The sequence below is a fragment of the Mixophyes fleayi genome, chromosome 2 (genome assembly GCF_038048845.1).
Source record: "Mixophyes fleayi isolate aMixFle1 chromosome 2, aMixFle1.hap1, whole genome shotgun sequence".
NCBI lineage: Eukaryota > Metazoa > Chordata > Amphibia > Anura > Limnodynastidae > Mixophyes > Mixophyes fleayi.
The window spans coordinates 39595839-39616546 of record NC_134403.1 but is presented as its reverse complement, the minus strand read 5'-3'; the positions used below and the strand labels follow the sequence as shown (position 1 = coordinate 39616546).

General features: G+C 39.5%; 1 protein-coding gene across 1 annotated transcript; it reads left to right on the top strand.

The window, feature by feature from the left end:
• Nucleotides 1–2457: 2457 nt before the first annotated feature.
• Nucleotides 2458–16813, top strand: LOC142140077 (hydroperoxide isomerase ALOXE3-like). The gene is made up of 14 exons (XM_075197937.1): nt 2458–2614; nt 7041–7245; nt 7649–7730; nt 9025–9147; nt 9676–9779; nt 9878–10050; nt 10218–10364; nt 11328–11531; nt 12761–12847; nt 13024–13193; nt 13542–13663; nt 15597–15697; nt 16053–16223; nt 16466–16813. The coding sequence occupies exons 1-14, from the start codon at nt 2468–2470 to the stop codon at nt 16643–16645; spliced, it is 2016 nt and encodes a 671-aa protein (XP_075054038.1). The 5' UTR covers nt 2458–2467; the 3' UTR covers nt 16646–16813.
• The last annotated feature ends 3895 nt before the right edge of the window (nt 16814–20708 follow it).

The following is a 20708-nucleotide window of genomic DNA, read 5'->3' as shown; positions in this document are numbered from 1 at the left end:
TTGATTTAACGCTGGGTCTGGCTGTAATTTTCTAAATGTAGCCATGTTTTTTTCCCAAATAGGTCCTCCAACATTCCAGGATCCAGACAAGCCGCAACTAAAGAAACCAGCAGCCACAGGTGGTGAAAGTGAGAAGAACAGGTAGGAGAGAGCAGCAGAGTGTGTGAAATGTTGTGATTCTAGTAGGGGCAATGCCAATTTTTGGTGAGTGTTGTGCCCAATGTAAGGTGCAGGCCAAGACTGAACTCTTTCTGTACACACTGCATTCTTTCTATCTACACTGTGGTGCTAGATGTCTTGAAAGTCAGGAGTGCTTGGACATATGTCACGCTCTGGTGAATTCAGGACCTAGTGATTTTGATGTGCTAGCCACGCCCCAATGGCGCATTGCCACGGCCCCAATTGTATGACCAAACCCCCGAAAAACTTTGCGGCGCCGATAGGCGTCACCAAATTTTTTAGCTTACTCGACTATGAGGTGGGACCCATGAATTTATTGTACCGGGGCCCTGAATTCCTCTTGGCAGCCCTGGGTGGAAGGTAGGGCTGGGGGAATGTCAACTGGGTCCGGGGTGCTTGAAACTGTGGCTGGGGGCTTTCAACTGGGGCTGGGAAGCTTACAATTTGGGGGATTTCTTTGTCAAATGAAAAACAAAATGAGTTTATTTTTTTTTACAATCGCAATCATCGACATTTGTTAAACATACCTTAGCTCTGTGGGTGTACTTTTCTCACACTTTTCCAAGCTCGAGAGTTCTAAAGTGGTACACTAACTTAAAATCTCTGCTGATCACAGTAGAATGGTAGAAGAGCCAAGTTCTGCAGTCTCCTCCTCCAGGACTTCCTCCTCCTGGGGCGACGTCTGCTGGGCCTTCTCTCTCGTCTCCACATCTTGCTGCCGTAGGACTTAACATGAGAGGTTTAGATTAATCACATGCTGAATCAGAAACATCACTATTAAGTAGCAGACCTTGTACTTTGTCCAATGAAGGTTATTACAAGCCATACAGCTTTGTAATAGGCAAGATATAACAGTAATTATATTTATAAAATGAAAAAAGTGGGATTAATAGAGTACTTACAAATAGCAATTTCACCCATGAGCTCCTGCAGAAGCTCTGGCTGCCTCCTCAGCATGTCACTACAGCATCTCTGCAGCTGTACAATTGTGCATCTGACGCCTGCGCACTGCCCTCTAGGCATTATATTTTTGCTCATTAGAGATAGACCGAGTAGAGGATGTAAAGCACCGATCCATAGTTGCTGTTAATACCCACAGCTCAGCACAAAAGAATGTTGTTGCGCTCATGTTTGCAAGTGAATGAAACTTTTCAATATGCCGCTCACTGATTGGTTTTCAGTGCACGTATGGGTGTCGGCACGTCCCTCGCGTATCCCTTCAATACAAACATAATGCAAGAAACTAAGTTGCAAAAACCTGGAAATCACTAACATAAATTAAAATGATCTATTATAATGATGAATATTAATATATAGTGCAAATACATATTTATTATATAAATACTAATATGAGAACTAACAAAACCGTTCCAAATTGCATGATTTTAAAATTGTTCAGGTTTAAATATGAATTTAAGTTTTTTTGTGAAAGCAAAACCAAAACACCAGCCTGGTTGATGATGATAATGATGATGTTCTGTAAAGAAAACCAAAATCAACATGTCGAATCTAAATCAGATTGTTCACCTGTAAGTGTCAGTTTATGAGCTCATCAGCCGGAGAGAATTAAATACACTGCAAGTTCTGCGTGTACAATTAGCTCTGCTTTATTAGTTACAAGTCCATACCTATATAGCACAAAATCACGTATTACAGAAAACTACGCCCCAACAGGTTTTTTTCACATGGGAATTCTCCCCAGGGGGAGTTGCATTATCTCCTGTCTGCCACATCCAAGGTCATGGGCATAGTTTCTTGCAAATAATGAATAACTCCTACAAACTAGCAGTCTCTAATCTGTCTTTAAGCTATAAAAGAACAAAATGGCTATAAGGCAACAAGTTGGCGTCAGCTTAGCAAAATCACATTTCTCAAACACGATGTTATTTCCTTACAAGATTGCCCCTCTGTGAGCACAAATGAAATTATTGGTGGCTCAGTCCATTGCTCTACTAATTCTTCTCTGCAGATACAGGGATAGCCTTAAATCCTGGCTTTTTGGGGGTTTCTGAAAGGGTAAAGACTTTTATAGGAAGACTAGAAACATTTGGATAATGTTTTAAATTAATGACACCGACTAATCCTGGTTTGTTAAAAGATTTATTCCAGCAGTTTAATATATTGGTTTCCCTGCCACTGGCATAGACCCATTCTGGATTGATGACCAGTACCAGGTGGGGACTTATTGTATATGGTATAAGAGAGGTTTGTGAATCCTAGCCTGAGAAAATACTGACTGTTCTAGTTTCTTACACAGCTGCTTTCACAAGGGTCATCGTCTAAAGACATGGGGATCTACAAGCTTAAAATTGCAACAGGAACTGACCAGAGTGCTGGGACCTGTGATCAAATCTCAATTGTTCTTGTGGGAGTCCAGGGAGAAAGTGAGAAACATCAACTGCCCCGTCAGTGGAATAGCTTCAGACCTGGAGTAGTAAGTATCTTATGAGAACCACAATAATATCAGCAATGCTGACTGATCACTATATGTTATAAATAGTTATCTTTCAACAATTATTGAAAGTGGATTTTCAATAAGTGGATGATCTATCTGAGGATTACATTGCGCAGATTGTATGGGGCCATTGCAATTTTCATAAAAGAGCCATGAAGGGAAATTACATTACCTGACATTGCAATTAAGCTCTGTTAAGTTATATATGTATTCCTAGCCTACATCTTTAGGACAATGACCTGATGGGATCTGATAAAGTTTAAACAGCTAGCACAGATTTTCCTATGACATCACTGGCCTTACCACGGAGAATCAACCAATACTCACTGTGCATTTCAGAATTACTGCTTGTTTAGGTAGAGAAGCACCTCCTTCCTAACATGGAAAAATGCTGCAGAGGAGATAAAAGAACATAATTTTTACATGCCTCAATTAGCTTATCTTCCTGTACTCTAAATATACTAAATGCCTATTCCATACACATATTCTTTTTTTGAAAATATTTTATTGAAGGAACTGTGGGTTACATTGAAATCAGGTAGAACAGGAATTGGCGCAATCTTATAGTATGAAGACACATTACACATTGTGAGCAGTAATGACGTAAGCTTGATTAACCAGGCTATACATTGCCAAACTCTTCCGATACTTATTTTATGGGGCGGGAGGGAGTGGAGTGGAGGGGAGTATTGTTAGAAAGTGGATGAGGTATTTTGCCCTGTTATTAGCCTTGGGTGGGGTACAATCCAAACAACAGATGATGCTCATGAGCATAAAAATGTTGATAAACTATTCAGAAGGGACATCTCAAATTATAATGACTCACCAAGGGCTCCCATATTGGACAAAATGATTTGGAAAGGTTTTTAATAATGTAGGTCATATATTCCATGTAGTATACTTGCCAGAGTCTGTTCACAACCGCCTGGAAGGAGGGTGGTGTTGAATAATTCCAGTACGCAGCTAAGTGGCATGTGGAGGCTAAAACTATATGCCTAATTAACTTACTCTAGTGGTAAGATACTTTGGTTACTGCGGCCACCAGTTAAAAGTGTTTCGGAGAGAAGGGAATGTTCACTTGTATGAGCGAGTAGATAAGGTCTCTGACTGCAGACCAGCAGTTTCTATCACTTACTTCGTATCTAGAGGAAAGAGACGGGCCTCACACAATACCACAATGTGCACAACACAAGTTTGAAGCAGTCATCATCCAGTGTCTCCACCATTTCAATTCATGGTGGTCTTTTGTTACCATGATTCATAGTCAATTTCATGTATAACATTGAAATTAGGTCCCTAAATGAGGCCCAGTAAAGACATAAGGACTCATGTGCGGTGAGGGGTCTGTTAACTAAAATGGTTTAGCTGTATGATAAAAGTATCTAATCTGAAAGTATTGCTAAAAAATTGTGGAGAGGATGTTAAATATTTCCCGTATTGTGGAGAAGGGAGAGAAAGTTGAAGAGTTACCAAAGTCATTAAAAAATCTGATACCACCTGTTAGCCAGGGACCAAAGGATTTCACAATCTGTCCCAAGGAGAATCTCTGGTTGCTCAAGAGTAGGACAAGTGAGGTGAGATCTTGAATCTTCCAGTATAGTATCAGATTGATGAGGATAAATAGTGTGCAATATAGTACTTGATGGCTGTTGTGAAAGTAGGGGAGCTTTTTTGCTTCTATGCTAGGCAAAACCTTAGTGGATGAAGGGAAATTCCATTGTATGCACTGGGTGGGGTGCACCACCCTATAGTATTAGTGTTAGTAGTAAGTCCAGGCCCCTTGAGTACAGTCATGGCCAAACGTTTTTAGAATGACACAAATATTATTTTTCACTAAGTCTACTGCCTCATTTTTTATGATGACAATTTGTATATACTCCAGAATGTCATGAAGAGTGATCAGATGAATTGCAATTCATTTCAAAGTCGCTCTTTGCCATGACAACAAACTTTATCCCCCAAACAACATTTCCACTGTATTACAGCCCTGCCACAAAAGGACCAGCTGACTTTCAGGTCAGTGATTCTCTCGTTAACACAGGTGTGAATGTTGACGAGGACAAGGCTGGAGTCATGCTGATTGAGTTAGAATAACAGACTGGAAGCTTTAAAAGGAGGGTGGTGCTTGAAATCATTGTTCTTCCTCTGTTAACCATGATTATCTGCAAGAAAACACGTGCAGTCATCATTGCTTTGCACAAAAAGAGCTTCACAGGCAAGAATAATGCTGCTAATAAGATTGTACCTAAATCAACAATTTATCGGATCATCGAGAAATTCAAGGAGAGAGGTTCTATAGTGGTGTAGAAAGCTTTAGGGCGCCCAAGAACGTCCAGCAAGCAACAGGACGGTCTCCTAAAGTTGATTCAGCTGTGGGATCAGGCCACCACCAGTGCAGAGCTTGCTCAGGAATGGCAGCAGGCAGGTGTGAGTGCATCTGCACGCACAATGAGGCGAAGACTTTTGGAGGATGGCCTGGTGTCAAGAAGGCCAGCAATGAAGCCACTTCTCTCCAGGAAAACCATCAGGGACAAACTGATATTCTGCAAAAGGTATAGGGATTGGACTGCTGAGGACTGGGGACAATTAATTTTCTCTGATGAATCCCCTTTCAGATTGTTTGGGGCATCTGGAAAAACGCTTGTCCGGAGATGGAAAGGTGAGTGCTACCATCAATCCTGAGTCATACCAACAGTAAAGCATCCTGAGACCATTCATCTGTGGGGTTGCTTCTCAGCCAATGGAGTGGGCTCACTCACAATTTTGCCTAAGAACACAGCCATGAATAATGAATGGTAACAAAACATCCTCCAAGAGCAACTTCTCCCAACCATCCAAGAATAATTTGGTGGCAAACAATACTTTTTCCAGCATGATGGAGCACCTTGCCATAAGGCAAAAGTGATAACTAAGTTCCTTGGGGATCAAAACATCGAAATTGTGGGTCCATGGCCAGGTAAATTCCCAGACCTTAATCCCATTGAGAACTTGTGGTCAATCCTCAAGAGGCGGGTTGACAAACAAATGCCCACAAATTGTGACAAACTCCAAGCATTGATTAGGCAAGAATGGATGGCCATCAGTCAGTATGTGGCTCAGTAGTTTATTGACAGCATGCCAGGGCAAATTGCAGAGATCTTCAAAAAGAAGAGTTAACACTGCAAATATTGACTTTGCATAAACGTAATGTAATTATCAATAAAAGTCTTTGACACTTATGAATGCTTGTAGTTTTACTTCAGTATACCATAGCAACATCTGACAAAAGGTCTAAAAACACTGAAGCAGAAAATAAAACTTTGTGGAAACCAATACTTGTGTCATTCTCAAAACTTTTGGCCATGTCTGAAGACCTCTGCGGGATGAATAGCCTTATCCATAGCTGTCACTTAGCCCACATGAATGTTGGTGTGTGTGTTGTGTTCTGATCAAGTTAATACGTCCCATCCAGGAGATTAACTAACTGTCTGGTTCTATGAAAATCGAGTTTTAACCCTATCTTACAAACATTTAGTACATTTCTAATAAGGAGAAACCATTTTGTTTAATTCCACCACCAAAATCGAGCTAATCCATATATGTAAATAACCCCTACAGTTATGCTACGCAATGTTTGTGCAGTATAAGCCATGGTAGGGCTGCTTTGCTAAGATATATCTGAAACCAGTCTTGCCTAACCCTTAAACAATTGAAACCATTGTGTATTAAAAAATCCCCCAAAAAACACATGTCCATACGGTGTATGCACACGGACATAATTTTAGTTGCACTAAACTTCTTAACACCGGAGAGGCGGAACAGGGGAAGAAAAGGGTGGATGAAAATAGACAGAATTAATAATGGTGTGTAATCGCGACTGTGGTGGACCTGCCATGAGGCTTATCTCTTGGGGGTGCTGGAGGTCTGGTACAACAACAGTCTATTCGCATTGCACAATTGATATTTGCATTTGGACTGCAGCAGAAAGGATTTTTAAAGGGGAATATAACAGATGCTTGTATATCCTTTCCACTTAACTAAAATTTATATTTTGTATTTGTGTTTGCATTTAAATTATATTTTGACTTTCACATTTATTAATAACGCTGTTCAGATACTTTTTCTCTTTTGTATAAAAAACACTTCATTTCATTATTATATTTTGTAGATATAGGGTAATGCAACTTTATCATTTACTACTATCACTCTCAAACCATATGTCTACACTTTGTGTATGTTTGTTGCTCCTGAAATACGTCCGACTCAGTATATGCACATAAATGCACTTTTTCATGCATGCATCTTTTCCTGTGTAGGTTCGGGAGTGCAAATGCATCTCACTACACACAAACCCATATGTGTCTGCCCTATTGGAAGTGTAGGGTTCCATCATGCCTGTTTCTCAGACAACACTCTGCTTTTTCAGGTGACTGACTTTGATGTTAACATTGAGAAAGATCTTGGAGAGCTCTTGCTGGTTCGGCTGTCTAAAGAGCAATACAAGAATTTTAATATGAATTCATGGTACTGCCAATATGTTGATGTGATCTGCCCAAATGGTCAACTCTACCAGTTCCCTTTCTATCGGTGGATAATTGGCTTAATGACTGTGGAGATCCCAGAGGGGAAGGGTGAGATGCGTCTCTCATAACTACGTTCTATTTAAAAAGATTTATCTTGTCCTTTCTGGTTTATCACGACATGGTCAATGTTGGTGGTACATGATCGCTCCAAAAAATATGAGTGGATTTTGCTGTGAGACTTGGGTACAACTAAGAGCTTTTCCACATGTATATTAGTTTACAGTACTAGACATTATAGAGCTGAGGAGAGTGGTTCTATGTAAAATGGCTGGGCAGCACTGTGGCATGTTACTCTAGAGGTGGGAAGGTTTCCATTGGTGGACCTTTTCTTACAGAGTCACATGGTTCAATTATCTGCAAGCTCAATAGCAACCCCTAATCACAAGGTTAACTTTAATACAAATTAAAGTGTACAGTTGTGTGTTGTAGTATGAACTGTCCTCTGTTTTAGGCATCATATTATCTGAGAATATTCACCCACTTCTCCAGCATCAACGAAGAGTAGAACTGGAGAAGGAAAGAGAAACACACAAGTGAGTGACCAATGTAGATGTAGTAATGTTTTGTGCACTTGTTGTCCTATCTCTCTGGGGAAAATTCTTTTGAGGAAGAGAGAAGATTACCCTGAAACAGGAATCCTTTTTAGCATGGACACTTTTAGGGATTTTTATGAAAACTGTTTCACAAGTGAAAGATGCTATAGCTCATATTGAATAATTTGATTTTGGCAGCTTTAAGCTACAGAGGACCAGATTTCATAACAGGTCCCAGCTGTTGCCCACAGATCTACTTACCCATTGCACTTTCACTCTCAATCGTGTTTTTATTGGGATATTTTCATGATATAGTAGAGTGTATATAGGGACAGGGTGTTCATTCATTCTTTAACCCTTCCCTCTCACTATGTCTGTAAACGGCAGAGTGTATGGCATGGCAGGGTGCCACTTATATACATATAACACATAAATCCTATAAAATAGTATATAAAATCAACACATGTTCAATTGACATAAAATATGTATAAAAGGGTTCCTTCTACAAACTCATACACGTGGATACTACTTGTTTACAGCTATTATCAATATTCTTCGATCAGAGACTTATGCTCATGAGTGACTGACACAGACTGTATGAATTGATAGATAGAGGAATGCTCTGTTTGTAGAGGGTACCCTTTTACACGTATTTTATGCCAATTGAACATATGTTCATTTTATATACTATTCTATAGAATTTATGTGTTATATGTGTGTATTCTGTGTATGTTTTTATATTGAGTTTATTGAGATTGAACTTTCACTTTTTAGGTACTATATGTATGCTTGCAGTCCATTATTCTGGCATTTGTGTCGTTATTTTATTTTATTATTGTTATTATAATAGAGCTTGCAGAGCGCTGTATTTCTTTTTTCTTTTTTGTGATTTATTTCTTCTAGGGATGTCTAGGCAATCCCTGAATGCAGCAGTGTAAGCCTATTGGTTATCAGTTATTTATTTTTTACTTTATTATATTTTTATATTCTCTTATTTTATATCTTTTTTTTTTTTTTGTATACTTTCTATTTTAGTCTGCACCTGAATTGTTTCCTTCATCGAGGAAATTTTGTACTATTTTTTTTGATGAGAGATGATTGTCTATTGTATAGAACAGTATAGTGACAATTCTCTAAACCTGGGAGGCAATAGTGGTATCTGCAACTCCTCTAGACATCTATGTTCTCATGTTTTGTTTATAAATAATGTCTTGGAATTGAGTAAGGCACTGTCTATGTAGGAATAGCATAACACAATACTTTCTCTAGCAGTAACTTCATTTGTGTCCTACAGGTGGAAAACTTATGCAGAAGGTGTCCCTCATTGCATTGATGTAGAACAGATTGAGCATCTGCACCCTAATGACCAGTACTCCTTCCTAAAACGGAGTAGCTTTACCAGCACCAAGATGTTGACGTGTGTATCTAGTCTGAGTACTATGACATTGTCATAAAATGACCACGAAATCCAACTCTAACTCTATCTTATTACTTTTCATAAGCTAACTTCTTCCTGAGTGCACCTGAGGATCAACTGTGGTATATCAAGGATCTGATCTGTCTTAATTTCTAGTGTATGCTGACATATAACTAGACTTTCATAGTTTGCTGATCAGTTACTGAAGCAACAGTCTATAGAATGATGTCATAAATAGACGTTACCATTAATTTGTAAGTGTCCTTCTTAGTCAGCCAAGGTGTTTGATTTTACCTTCAGGAAAGGAAGACTTGTATTATAATTGACGGCTTGGTCTCAAAAAATAATAGTAAATTCTATGTGTATTCTCATCTTAACATTCCACATTCACTTGTTCCAGTTTCCATTCAGTATAGGGTTACTTCAAAATAGCTAATACATATGAGGAAAATTAAATATATTTTAGACATCTGTTTGTATGTCTACGCTTATGATACATTGACACCTTTTTTGTACTTGATGTCACAGAGACCTTGAAATTAAACTGGAAGGATTCAAAAGCAATAAGGCATCATGGTCTGATATAGAAGACATCAAACATCTGTTTTGCGTGAGAAGTTCGGAAAAATCGAGTATGTCTAGATTTCTTGATTTTATGAATCCAGGTAGCCCCTCCACTTACCCTGTAGTTGTATAAACAATTCCTAGATTGCATGTCTTTTATTTCCAGATGTGGTGGCTGAGCTATGGAAAGAGGATCAATTCTTCGGTAGCCAATATCTGAATGGACTTAACCCTATACTAATCAAGAAATGCTTCAAAATCCCTGAGAACTTCCCAGTCAGTGACAACATGGTGGCTGCATCTCTGGGATCCACAACCAACCTTCATGAAGAATTAGAGGTATGGTGTAGGAGGATAGGGGTTAATCAGCATTTGTCTATTTTTGGAAACTAATGACTATGAAACTTGCTGCCTCTCCCAGTTTTTCCTTAAGAGCATAGCTAGCGCAAATACTTATCCTTCGTGACACAGATATCTTCCAATAAACTGGCATTTGTGTCTTGCAGAATGGCAACATCTTCCTGGCAGATTACAAGATTCTCCAGGGGATCCCTGCAAATAATTCCATTAATGGAAAGCAACAATACATTGCTGCACCTATGTGTCTACTATGGAAAAATCATAAAGATCAACTTGTCCCAATAGCCATCCAGGCAAGTCTCATATTTCTGTTGCTAAAAATACTTAAATTGAGTACTTAACCTTTTCAGAAATCTGTTCTCTATTTATAGAAATATAAATTTAATGTAGTGTGCAATGATTACTGTATATACGTGTATATACACGTATGTGTATAGATGACATAAGATATTTGTTGAACCAGTCTCTTCCCTGTCTATCTCTAATCTAGTAATTTACATCTGGTGCATGGGTATTGGTGTGGCTAAAACATTCTGGGCACCAGTACTAAATTGGTTTTGGACATCACATGCCTTATTCTATGACCATGCCGATAGGATTATTACAATGCACTACCTAACTGTAGGAAATATAGGATTCTGCACATGGTTAGGGCCCAATAAGCAGTGCTGGTAACTGCACCCATATTTTATGTATGTTCTTGAACATGTGGAAGTGAATGGGGATAAGGAGCTACCACTGGATTTCAGCTCTTGGTGCCCAGCAAATACATAACAAATTGCAAATTAAATTGGTGTACGTACAGTAGATTACTTAAATCAGCAGTTTTTATGAGACCCCAAGAGGTGGTTCCCAAGTGAATGTTTTGCGTATATGACACTTGGAAGGGGTCCCCAAAAATAGATTCTAGAACCCAAATTGTGATCATGAGCATCAGCTTGCACTCCTCCTGACTTAAATAAGCTTACTATATTAATGGTATAATTCCTCAATAAAAGGGAATTATAATTAAATGTTTTCTTCTATTAACTCCTGATAAGAAGATCTCAAGCTGTTTAATTAATCATGACTTACATAATCATAAATTAATGCATTGTTTTACATAATGGTACTATTCTCTCTTAATAGGCCAAAATGTTATGGACTCTTTTTGAGTGTCATAAGCAACATCATGTACCCAGCTGAAGCATAAACTTTGTGGATAATTATGTGGTTCTACCTGTTGTCGAAGAGTAATTGATCTTTGTCTATTACAGTTGGCTCAAAACCCAGGAAAGAACGCTCCAATTTTCCTTCCAAATGACTCAGAATCTGACTGGTTACTGGCCAAGATCTGGGTGCGCAATTCTGACTTCCAGGTGCATGAAGTGGACACTCACTTTCTCCGCACTCATCTCTTTGCTGAGGTCTTTAACATTGCAACCACCAGGCAACTTCCAATGAGCCACCCAGTGTACAAGGTGAGATGATATATGCTTTAAACAATTGTCATGGAGAGAATTTGACTCTCATTGCAGTGTTTTTAAAAATTGTGATAGAGAACCACCTACATTAAAACCATCATTGTGGCTCAGTGTTTTGAGAATATGTGGATGCAAACTATTCAGCTCTTCTCATCTAAACATGTGTATGTACCGGTAGCATTCTGAAAAAATGATAGATTTAGAATGCATTATTATTATTATTATTATTATTAATTTATAAAGGGCCACAAGGTTTTCCGCAGCACCGAACACAGTACAAAACAATGGACAGTACAGGGGATAACAGTACAGAACAATAAACGAGAAGTACCAAGACTTCAGATGCTCCAGGGAAAGCAAAAATATTGAAGTTGGAGCAGAAGAGAAGGTAGAGACAGGAAGGAGAAACCGGCACAAAGGGAGTCAGAGGAGGGGAGCAAGTGCACCATCTTCAAAGGAGGAGCCAGGAGATGAAAGCGAGCATGGAAAGAGGGTTAAGTGGAAGGCTGGTAGGCTTTGAGGAAGAAATGAGTTTTGAGTGCCTGTTTGAAGGAGCACAAGTTAGGGGACAAACGGATGAAGCGTGGGAGGTCATTCCAGTGCAGGGGGCAGCTCAGAAGAAGTCTTGAACTCTGGAGTGGGATGAGGTGATTAGAGTGGAGGAGAGGCGACGGTCATTGGCCGAATGCAGGGATCGGGCGGGAGTGTGGATGGAGAGGAGATTGGAGATATAGCGGGCAGTAGAGTGGGAGAGGGCCTTGTAGGTGCGGGTAAGATGTTTGAAAAGGATTTGGTAGGGGAGGGGAGCAGGTAAAGGGCAAGGCAGAGAAGGGAGGCAGAAGAGGAGCGGCGAGAAAGCAAGATAAGCCTCACAGCCGCATTGACTGTAGAACATCAGATAACATTGCCCATTGTAAGTGAGGGTGTAGTCATTCTGCCTTCTGATGGGGTAAAATTTAAGGGTACATTTCATACTAATCTACTTAACTGAAACTTGATTGAATATTGTGACTACAGTCATTCTTATGTGTGTTACTGAGATTAGAACCACTAAAGTAGAACTTTGACTATGACTTGTTTTCACTTCAATGTTTGTCTGCAAAGTCTGGCGCAGAAATCACTAATTTAAGCTGATTGTATGGGTTACATATTTCCTGTATTTAAATTGTATTTCATCAGAATCTCATTAAGGTCTAGATTTAAAACCAATGTTTCCCATTTCCCAGCTAATTATTCCACATATCCGCTTTACCCTTGAGATCAATGTCATTGCCAGAACTCAGCTGATTGGTCCTGGGGGCATCTTTGACCAGGTGAGATCCTTACTATACAGTGGATACAGACTCCTGCGTCAGCCACTGGGTTTTGAATCTGTTTAGTGATTGACTTAGCTCAACAATATCAGCATGTACAATATTGCAGTAAATCAATTATTACAATCTGCATCACTGCAACAGAACACATATCCAAAATCTTGTATTTTCTCCAGGCTGTAGTGACTGGAAAAGGAGGGGTTCCAATACTGCTGAAAAGAGCAATGGATGGGGTCACTTACAGCAGCCTCTGTCTCCCTGATGACATCAAGGAAAGAGGAGTGGAGTCCATTCCCAATTACCTGTACAGGGATGATGGGATGAAGATTTGGTTGGCTGTGGAGAGGTAGAGATCTGTCATACAGGCAGAGGTGCAAGTAGATCTGCAGAACATTGCACAGTTCCAACTACCAGTCCAGAAGGAGATGACTTAATTATCTACCTTAAAACTTCCTCCAAGTTTATAATTATATATATATAATTATATATATAATTATAATTATATATATATATATATATATATATATATATATATATATGCGTACTCAGCATACAGCACATACAATATTAACATAACAATGGCAGATACCTGTAAATACACACTCCTCAATAACACATATGTCCATTGTCCATACTTTAAGGTCAATTCTTTTGATTGCACATCTCCTGCTTTCTTCCTTCCATTTTTCCTCAGCTTTGTGTCCAATATTGTTCATTACTATTATCAGAGTGATGAAATGGTCAGTGCAGACCCTGAACTTCAGGCCTGGGTGGCAGAGATCTTTAAAGAAGGTTTCTTGGAGTATAAGTCTTCAGGTAGGAATTAACCACATTATTTTTTATGTTCAGCATGTTCTGCTAAAGTGAAGTGTAGATCGGATTTGTCATCATGATTGTGAATTCAACACCAACATTCCCTAAATTCTTATGTTGGTCACACACTGCAGGGATCTTGTGTACCCAATAACTCAACCTGATCTTTATCAGATGCATTAGCAAATCTGGTTTGAAAATGAATGTCAGCATTTGTATGAACTTTTGTTTGGTTGTACTAGAAGGCCCCAGTTATACCAGATGTAATCCCTACATGTATGGCCACATTGGACATTGAAGTCTAAAATGTACCTGGGTATAACCGGTATAGTGTTCTTTTGTAGAAGGTAGTTATGGGTTAACCATTTGTAGACAACAGGAACCTTTGGATTTAATAATATTATACATTTTCTATATTTATATAAATTTATTTAACATTTCATATTCTGTTAAGGAAGCTGTGACTTAACTTAATAATTATGAATTCATCATTTACCTGCTTTTTCGGCACTGAATTATTTTTAACATTAATTGGCATATTGGGGAACGTTAACTATAAGAGTGTGTTCAGGTTCCTTCCTCATAGCTTGTCAAAGTAATTTGAACCATGAATTAGCTGTGCGTTATGCTGCTCAGTATCACCTGGTTATACAGTGTTTTTTGTAATTGATATTGATTTGGCTAGATATCTGTTTCTTACATGACAATCACTGTGATTGTATCAATAAAGAACACACTTTTATGTGAATGCTCTTTGCATTCTTTATCAGATTTACCCTCCACTGCAATATGCACTTAGGTGCATGTGAAGAACATTGATGATTAATCCCTCTGTGGATATGGACAGTGATGTTGACACCAGGCAGGGATTAAACAACATGCCCAGTCAATTTAAGCACACTAATGAATTTAACAAGGATGGATGCAAGTGACAGGCATTTGTTTCTTTACCCACAAACTCTGGATACTGATTCCGACTCAGTGGTCAGGATGGGCCTGTGTGTGGCTGGCTTTAAACATAGGAGGTTTGTTTCATTAAGGAAAGGAAAGCAAAAAAAAGGAGTAGCTTCGAGCCTTAGCAAAACCATGTTTCATTGGAGGGGAGAGGTAAATTTAAAATGTGAAGGCAGATTTATAGTTGGAGTAGAGCATGTCCTATATCAACTCTAAATGTCAGTGTAAAATAAATTTATCAAGCATTAGTGTGCTACATGAAAAGCAGCCAGTATTTTTCTTATGTACAAAATAATAAACTAATTCGTACCCCTTACATTGTAACATGGTTTTGTCTAGGATCAAATTTACTCCTTGCTTTGCTCTCCTTAATGGATCAGGCCCAGAATGTTCAATATTTTGAGCCTAATGAAGGACAGTCAGAGTCACACTGAGCCAAAACCAAGAATAGCTTGACCTAAGTGTCTCTAAGCCTAGATCCTGTTATCGAATTCTGTGGATGGAGGATTATTTGACATAAAATAGAATGCCTGATTCATTAAGAAAAGTAAAGCAAAAGAAAAATGAGTAACTTTGCACCTTGGCAAATCATGTTACATTGGAGGGGGAGGTACATTTATAATGTGCGGGCAGATTTATATTTGGGGTAGGGCATGTCCTAGATCAACTTTAAATATCAGTGAACAAATAAGCTATTGGGTATTTGTGTGCTACATGAAAAAAACAGACAGTAGTTAACTTATGTGCAAAATAAAAAAACTAATATGCACCCGTTGCACTGTAACATGGTTTTGTCCAGGAGAGAGTTTACATTTTTTTTTGCCTTACTTTGCTTAATGAATCAGGTACAGAAAGTTCCAAGATATTTTATGTTGTAATTACATGCATTTTACATTTAGTAACCCTGAAATTTTTAACTAAGCCAATACATAGTGGCTGAAACTTAGACTTTTAATTGAGATACTCCTACTTCATGTGGTAGGAATCCCATCTTCTTTAGAAACCAAGGCCTCTCTGATCAAGTATCTGACCATGATGATCTTCACATGTTCTGCTCAGCACACAGCTGTCAACAGTGGTCAGGTGAGTGTCACAAATATCATCTTTACAACATACTGTACTAGTTACATGATACCATATTTAAAGTCTTGTGTGGTGGTAATCCATTTACATTTGTTAGATACCATTGATTTGACACATGAAGCACATGAAACTGTATCAACTGTATCAAGCTGCATATGTGTTTTGATGAAAGCCATTTAGATTCCAAGCATATAATGTATTATGCTTACTAGCTTTTATTTACTCATGTTATATGTACATGTGTAACATAAAGATCCTATGTATAATGAAAAAATATGGGGAGGAGGATTAGCCATTTTGGGTAAACTATTTCTACACATGGACATGTTTCAGAAGATCCATACTTTCATTGCAGTTTGACTTCTATGCCTGGATGCCCAATGGTCCCGCATCCATGAAAAGCCCCCCTCCCACAGCTAAAGGGGTCAGCACAACACAAAGTATCTTGGATGCATTGCCAGAAGTAAACTCTACATGTGTGATCTTATTAATCGTGTGGCTGCTTAGTAATGGCCTGACAGACACGGTGAGTACATGAGCTCTGTTTAGACATTGCAGATATAAATGAATATGCCCCATTGTTACATATTCACCATGAAAGGAATGCAGAGGTCCAGCACAGTCCATTGTATATAAAGCTATATATGAACCCACCGTCCATTCATGAACATGCAGCTCTGTGTAATGTGGTCATGAGTGGACCTAGTTATTGTGAGAATGATATCATCTATAAGACTTCCATTAAAAAGATTTCCCATTCCCCTCTAGAGACGTTTAGGGGATTACCCGGATGTGCACTTTACGGAGAAGACCCCGCAGAAGATCATTAAGGATTTCCAGGACAAGCTGGATGAAATTTCCAAGTCGATCAATGAACGAAACAAGAGCATGCATTTGCCGTATTCCTACATGGACCCAAATGTGACTGAGAACAGTACCTCTGCTTAACATTAATGGTGGGGGTGGATCTACTGTTTATGTCTTAACTTCCAATCTATTTCTCATATGTCCACCTGTGTTGGGATAAGACTTGATGATTTGATAATTCCAATTGAGTCTTATGAAGTTCATTGTCAGAACATATTTGTGACACTATTAAAAGTTTATTAAATTGAAGTCATGTGTTAAATTCATTGTTACTAGTTAACTTTGTTTATAAGGGGAGGGGACAGGTGAGGGCAGCTGAGCTTGCACTTAGCCAACACACAGAAACCATGTGGGACATCAAGAGGATAACACCGAGGCACAATTTTGGTATAACTAAACCACTGTGTCACTCACCGGACTGTGAGTGCCATTTCCCGTGTGTTCAGGAACCGTGGCCGTCCGCCATCCTGAGGGTCTGCGCATGTGCAGCCCTTATCAAGCCTTCTATACCTATTGCTTTTTATTGATTGGATGATCAGGCAACCCTCCCTATTTAAACCACCTGTGATCATTACCTGGTTGCCTGATCTTGGAGTCTCATTCCCCATGAGCCTCTGAAGGTGTTCCTGTGTTCCTCGTGTAATCAGCTTCTGCTGATTCCTGTTTACTGCTATTGTGGTTTCCAGACCACTTCAACTCTCCTGTGTTCATCGTGTCTGCACTCAGCTGATTCCTATCTGCTGCCTCCGTTACTACTACAGGGTTCCTGTTCACTTCAACTCTCCTGTGTTCATCGTGCCTGCACTCAGCTGATTCCTATCTGCTGCCTCCGTTACTATTACAGAGTTCCTGTTCGTTTCAACTCTCCTGTGTTCATCGTGCCTGCACTCAGCTGATTCCTATCCGCTGCCTCCGTTACTACTTCAGAGTTCCTGATCGTCTCAACTCTCCTGTGTTTATCGTGTCAGCTCTCCGCTGCCTCCACCTCTACTACTGGATACCAGACAGCCTCAACTCTCCCGTGTTCATCATGTTTCCAGTTTCACTTACTACTGCTTCCTGAGTATTGCTTCGTTGATTCTGGATTACCTGCCGAGCGCTGCACCAACCTGATTACCGCTTCCACCCTCCAGTGGTCTCTCCTCCTGCCGGCCTTCAGCCGTTCAGGTATCCCTGCACGTCGCTCTGACAGTCTGCTCTCCTGAACCGCGGTATGCATACTTTCCATTGACTTTGCTTTTGTATTGCATATCCATCTGGACTGAGTTGTGTTCTTCTCCGGAGCCTCCTATCCACTGAAGCTTTTGTTACCATTGACTTTGTTTTCTATTGCCTGGATTGCTATTGTGACTTTGTATACTTCAAGCAGCGCTTGTCAGTTATTGTAGTATTGTGGATATCATTGTGGGATCAGTTCTGTGTGCCCCGTGTATACTCTGCTTTACATTCATCTCCTCGTGCCCCTCCTCACATATATATAGCAGTGGTACAACTTGCTGACGCAGACCACTGACTCCTGTTCCCTGTGACACCAGTTTCAAGTATCCTCTCACATAGCAGTGGTACAACTTGCTACACGCAGACCACTGACTTCCCCGTTACCTACCTTCACCTGGATTCCATTCCTTCACTATAGACAGCGGTACAACTTGCTATACGCAGACCGCTGACTCTCACTACCTCCTCGCTACTCCTGGACATTCCTCCTCACTATAGCAGTGGTACAACTTGCTATACACAGACCACTGACTCTCCTCACGTTTCCTTGTCCATCTGGTTCCTCGTGTACATTCATCTACTCATTACCAGTTGCTGCTAGTCATAGACTTTCCTTGAGCATTCTCTCACCATCTGCTGTTTCTCCTGTTCCGTTGTCACCCTGCTACCAGAGAACCATAGTACCAGCTATATTACTCTGGTAAGTCCATCATCTGGTGATATCCTGGGCAAAGACTCCTAGTGCCCGTGACACACTGGATAAACTACTTTTCCACTTCTCTTATAGGAGCTGCACCCAAACAAATACTGGACTTGTACAGTTCGATAATGTTCCAGAAGTCTATTAACAGCAGTGATGTCAATAGTTTCATTGGTTTTGTGCAGGAAAAGCAAACACGGGGAATAGTGGGTAGTGATTGCTTGTAACTGTTGACATCTACCTGTTTGCAAAATGTCTTAGTTTCCAGTTTACTGTCATGTATCTACTATATAACTGCCTAGTGGTGTGTGTGGAAAAAAAAAACCAAGCTACAGCGCCATCTGCAGGGCAGAGTTATACACTGACCTATATATTTCTTGAAGAAGTGACAGTTGGGAGTGGTTGGTGGTTGCCGGGGGTGACAGTGGGGAGTTTTTAACACCTTAAGTAGCTTGATGAAGGATGTGGCGATGAAGATGAAGGATGAAGTGATGGAGAAAAATGATGAGGTGGTGACATGTGGACAAAACCACGTTAAAAAAGGGCGCTTGCGTCGGGAAGTAACGCTCTTCCCCTGAGGAGGCCTGGGCTAGGCCCAAATGCATGACAAGAACCTTTTTAACACCTTAAGTAGCTTGATTTGACTAGAATGCATTAGTATCATGCACGGGTTAACTTGTATATATATGTATATATATATATATATATATATATATATATATATCTAAGAAATTGACTTCGGATATACTGTACTTTGTTGTAAATTTTAATTGATATGGATTGTTGTTTATGTGCGTTATGAAGTCAAAGAGAGATGATTCATCTCCTTTCCAAATGAGGAAGATATCTTCTATATATCTGCGCCAGAGGACCAGGTTCGCTCCAAAGCCATGGTCCGACCATATTGCCTCATCTTTTCACTTGCTCATGAAAGGATTGGCGTAGCTTGGAGCGAACCTAGTCCACATGGCAGTACCCCTTATTAAAGTAATTCTATTGTTTTCAAATAAGCATTGCATAGGTGATTGTATTGTGTTTCCAAGGCACAAAGTAATTTATTTTAGCAGATGCAAAGTTTAACAATTCACTACATGATTATAATACAGTACAGCCAATACCAAAAAGAGATATACATACCACGCTCGCATGCGCTAGCTGCGCTCCCACGGGTACCAGTGAACAGTATTTCACTCTAGAATACTGTGGTCAAAGAATGGCTGAAGCCAGTGGGAGCACAGCTATATTATATACACTCAGTGTTACAGAGACAACAATGCAGATGACGTGGCTTGTTTCAATAGGTCCAGACTTCAGATGGGTCCAGTGTAAACAGGTCATAAGCTAGTTCAAACAACCGCCTCAAAGGCTGAGGGTCAACATTCCAGATGATTCTCCCGCCCAGAAACCAGTTACAACTAGTCCATTAGCATTTTACAGTTTGGTATCACTCTGACTATTTATTCCCTAACATCAATAACTAGAGTATGCAATATGTGATCTCTTCGGCGAATGAACCGGACAGCTGCTGATGAATAGGGGATTAAAATGATATCAGACATGACACATTTCTTATAACCTGAACCTTAAATAACACTGAAGTGTACATATAATCATAATATATAAACTAATAATAAACTAAATACTATCTGCTCATAAATCACTGTGGAATGGAATCCATATAAATATGAAATATATATATATAACAAAATGTTGTAGTGCGAGTGTGTGCGTGCGTATTTTACAGTGCGATCGCGTTATGCCACGTGTAGCATGGCGTACTGAGTGCAATTGCACGATAAAACAATATTAACCAATATACTTTCGTTCATCCAATTATACGACTTCGACACCCTAATCTGCAAATAAAATTGATCCTGGAACCAGAAATAATTATGTTTGAGTATGAAACTAATGCCTTTCGATAAAGAATTTAATTTATTCTGGATTAATATTGCGATCATGTGTAAGATGATATCTGGTACTGGCTAGTCCTTGTGAGTGGTCGATCACTGTGTAACGTCACTGTGACCAGCCGGTAGTCAGAATGCCAAGTGACGTTCTGTAATATTTCTAATACTTCCGTTGTATCTTGAAGATGGGATGCCTGCTGTTTCACGTATTTTTGAAAATAATTATCCAGATACTGGGATAAATTTTCTGTCAATAAATTAATCTCGGAAATTGTGGTGCGTACAGGAGGGTTCTGTAGATTGTGTATTTTAGGCA